The 3,206-nt window shown below is 45.5% G+C and overlaps 1 protein-coding gene across 1 annotated transcript in view; it reads right to left on the bottom strand.

Annotated features, from left to right (window-relative positions):
* Positions 1–247: 247 nt before the first annotated feature.
* MRPS23 (mitochondrial ribosomal protein S23) overlaps positions 248–3,206 on the bottom strand; it is an 8,059-nt gene continuing 5,100 nt past the window's right edge. Inside the window, exons 2-5 of the mRNA XM_009278357.1 lie at positions 3,117–3,202; positions 2,281–2,358; positions 2,042–2,165; positions 248–716 (exon numbers count right to left, since the gene is read on the bottom strand). Of these exons, the coding sequence (XP_009276632.1) occupies positions 558–716; positions 2,042–2,165; positions 2,281–2,358; positions 3,117–3,202 (447 nt within the window). The 3' untranslated portion in view covers positions 248–557. The remainder of the gene's footprint in view (positions 717–2,041; positions 2,166–2,280; positions 2,359–3,116; positions 3,203–3,206) is intronic.

Here is a 3,206-nt window from a genome sequence, read left to right as displayed (position 1 = left end):
GCACTTCATCCTGTTCTGAATTTAAGCAAATGATGGAATAGGAAGAGCGTATTATTACGTTTATGTAAAATAGCAACTCTTCTCAATTAGCTCTGAGAAGATGACACTTCCGATGGCTGTTACAACGCGTCAGGCAAGCGGCATCTGCCATTTCAACAGCAGGACCGTCACAGGGCCTGTACCGTCAAGCGCGAGAAGTTAAGAAACATCTTTACTACCGGAAATAAGACACCTGAAGAGACAGAACTTCCAATTTTTAAAGAAAGTGTTTAATTTTCCACGTTTATACTCATATTTTCCAACTCACAGTTTGAGATGACATTCTTGCACCTCAAAAAAGGGGATTATCTCCCATTTTACAAATGGGGAGATGGAAGAACAAGGATGCGTGCCCCACACATGATCACGGAAGGCACTAGAGCCGGATAACTGGGGCATATTCCCCCTAAGAAAACACCTCAGAACCATGAGATTGTGGAGGCAGAAATGCCGGCCCCCGAGCAGGGGATTGCCAGAGCCAGGACACAGCCGGGCGTTACGGGACAGCAGCGCGGCTCTCAGGAGGGTAAGGGATCTTCCTTCTGCGTTTCCGCCAACTCTGGCGTCTGCTCCTCCCCATCTTTTTTCTTTTCCTGTATCTTTTCCAGCACAGTTTGAAGCTGCAGGGGTAACACAGAATCCCTGGTTTCAGCGTCCTGATGATCCTGTTGTGCTGCCTACAGTTAAAGACAGACTATCACCAGCAAACGGGGTCGTAAACAGTTTCTGTGAAAGCGTGACTGAAGAGAGCAACAGGAAGCAACAGCCCCAGTCTGTATGTCCAAAAAAAGCTGATAGAAAAGTTCTAATTCATGCCTAGATTATTGTGAAGGTACAATACAATGTCAAGGTATCACCAGGGCAAGAAACTTAAAACGGCACTGCTGACCTCAAGCTAAAAGATGAAAGTCAGTCACCGATTTCATCTTTTGACATGCTCATCGGACAGCGCACTTTAAGCAGAACCAATTTCTGTTCCTCTTCAGCCTCTTTTACTGGGGAAAGCACTACGGACACTCGGGCCAGAGATCACTGGATAATGAGGAGAAGGGAGAGTATATTACAGAAGAGAATAATAAATTAATTTAGCTGACAGTTTAAAACTGCAGCTTTTATGAACAGCTCTTCTCCATTCTTTTTGAGGGTGTTCAACTAAAAGGACGGCATTCTCAGAAGAAATGGTAATCAGTTAGTCGTGAACAAGGTAAAAGATTTCTAACCATCATAGAGCAGCCATGATATAATCTACCTGACGTGCTGTTCTAGAAGTTCATCTTCAGTTTGACTTTTCACCCCAGTTTTTGTTGAGTCACATGACAATTGCCTGAAGTAACGAGGAAGAAAGCTCCACATGCCCAGGAGCCATTTCCCCTCTTGTACGTCAGGGAAAACAAAAAGCAGTGGCAGGACACTTTGGACAGTTGTTTTGGACAGTTATTTTCTTGGCAAAAATATAGGTAAACAAACCCCCCAGACTACAAAACCTCAAGGAAAACAAACAAACAAAACAACAAGAAAACCCTGCAAGATTCACACAAAAGTTTTCCAGTTCAGGCTCAGGATTAAAGAACAAGGGTGAGAGTGCATTACACTACTTAACTATTAAAAAGGGATGGAAAAGCGTGCTAGTTATTTTCGAACCAGAAGATGTTTACCCCCTGCTACCTTATAGAGATAACATCTATACAGTAACATGTACATGTATCTCCGAATGGCTGATACAGACACACCGATGGATGATCTGAAAGCACTGAAGACTTAAATCTTTCATCACCAAACCAGGCAGATCTTTTCTGTCCCACAAGTACCACCTTAACCTTGGCCAGTCACATTCACGACTAAGAGAAAAGTTTACTCTGCACAACAAAGATATTTATTACGACCGTCAGGTACGTGACTGTCTTGCTGAGAATTTAATTCGGACTAATTCAACATTAAGGGCCTGGAAGTGAAGTTTTCTGAATCCACTGGCCAAGTAACTCTGTGAATACTCAATACTTACTTTATCTGTTCCTCTTCTCTGTAAAATTATCCCACTGGCTAAAAGGGCTTTTCCTGTTTCTTCAAACAATTTCTCCTCTTCAATTTTTCCTTCTTCTTTCAGTTCATTGAATTTCTCAACAAACCTAGAGTTCAAGATTGTATTTTTACTCTCACAAACAACGTTTTGGTTCACTGACTTAAGAGAAGACAGGGACAAGTTCCAGAAATATTTCTAGTTTAATTTTAAATAAATCTTACCTCTGGCAAGTAGATTTGTAGTTTGATTGCGACAGGTCGAAAGGTCTTGGACCGCTGCCATAAATTCTGTAAAATCTCCTATTCAAAAAATAAAGAGAGTTTCATTTTTCAAACCATCAAAAAGGTGTCTTGGAGAAGATAAACAACGTCAGAGCCAATTTAGGCTACAACAAAAAGCACTCGCATAACTATTTCTCCTTTTTCCATTAGCCGTTATGTTACGCAGAGATATTCCTTCCAGGATTTTTTAGAGTTTTTTTTTTCAAACCATCAAAAAGGTGTCTTGGAGAAGATAAACAACGTCAGAGCCAATTTAGGCTACAACAAAAAGCACTCGCATAACTATTTCTCCTTTTTCCATTAGCCGTTATGTTACGCAGAGATATTCCTTCCAGGATTTTTTAACTGTTTTAATAAACTCTAGTTAATCTTCGCCACCACCGCTGAGTCGGAGGAGCACCGTGCTCCTTCACAGGGCTGAAGGTAGCCCCCCACCACCACCACCCCGGCCACCCGAGGCGGCTTAACGGGCGCCCTGTGCCGCCCGGGCCCTTTGCCTTTTGCCGCCTTTCCCGTCGCCCACGAGCCTCCACCCGAAGCGACGCTTTTTGCGCCTCCGCCAGCGAGTATAAACACGCGGGAGATAACGCGGTAGAAACGCGGCTTCTCCGCGACACAGAGGGGCAGAGAAAACACGGCCTGAGGGGCCAGCGAGCGCCAGGGCCGCTGTACGCCCGCCGCGGGGGCAGGGACGGGGGGCGGAGGAACGTCTCCGGCGAACGGCGGAGCGCAGGCACCCCTCGGCGGCCGGCCAGGGAGGGAAAGCGGCAACTCACGCTCGCACTTCGTCCTCCTGGTAGAAGATGGGAGGGATGACATCCTTCCCCTTGCCGTAGCGCGGCCGCGGCACCCGGTAGACGGGCTCC

The sequence above is a fragment of the Aptenodytes forsteri genome, unplaced genomic scaffold (assembly GCF_000699145.1).
Source record: "Aptenodytes forsteri isolate BGI_AS27 unplaced genomic scaffold, ASM69914v1 Scaffold66, whole genome shotgun sequence".
NCBI lineage: Eukaryota > Metazoa > Chordata > Aves > Sphenisciformes > Spheniscidae > Aptenodytes > Aptenodytes forsteri.
The sequence above is the reverse complement of the archived record's forward strand: the minus strand, read 5'-3'. Positions and strand labels throughout refer to the sequence as shown.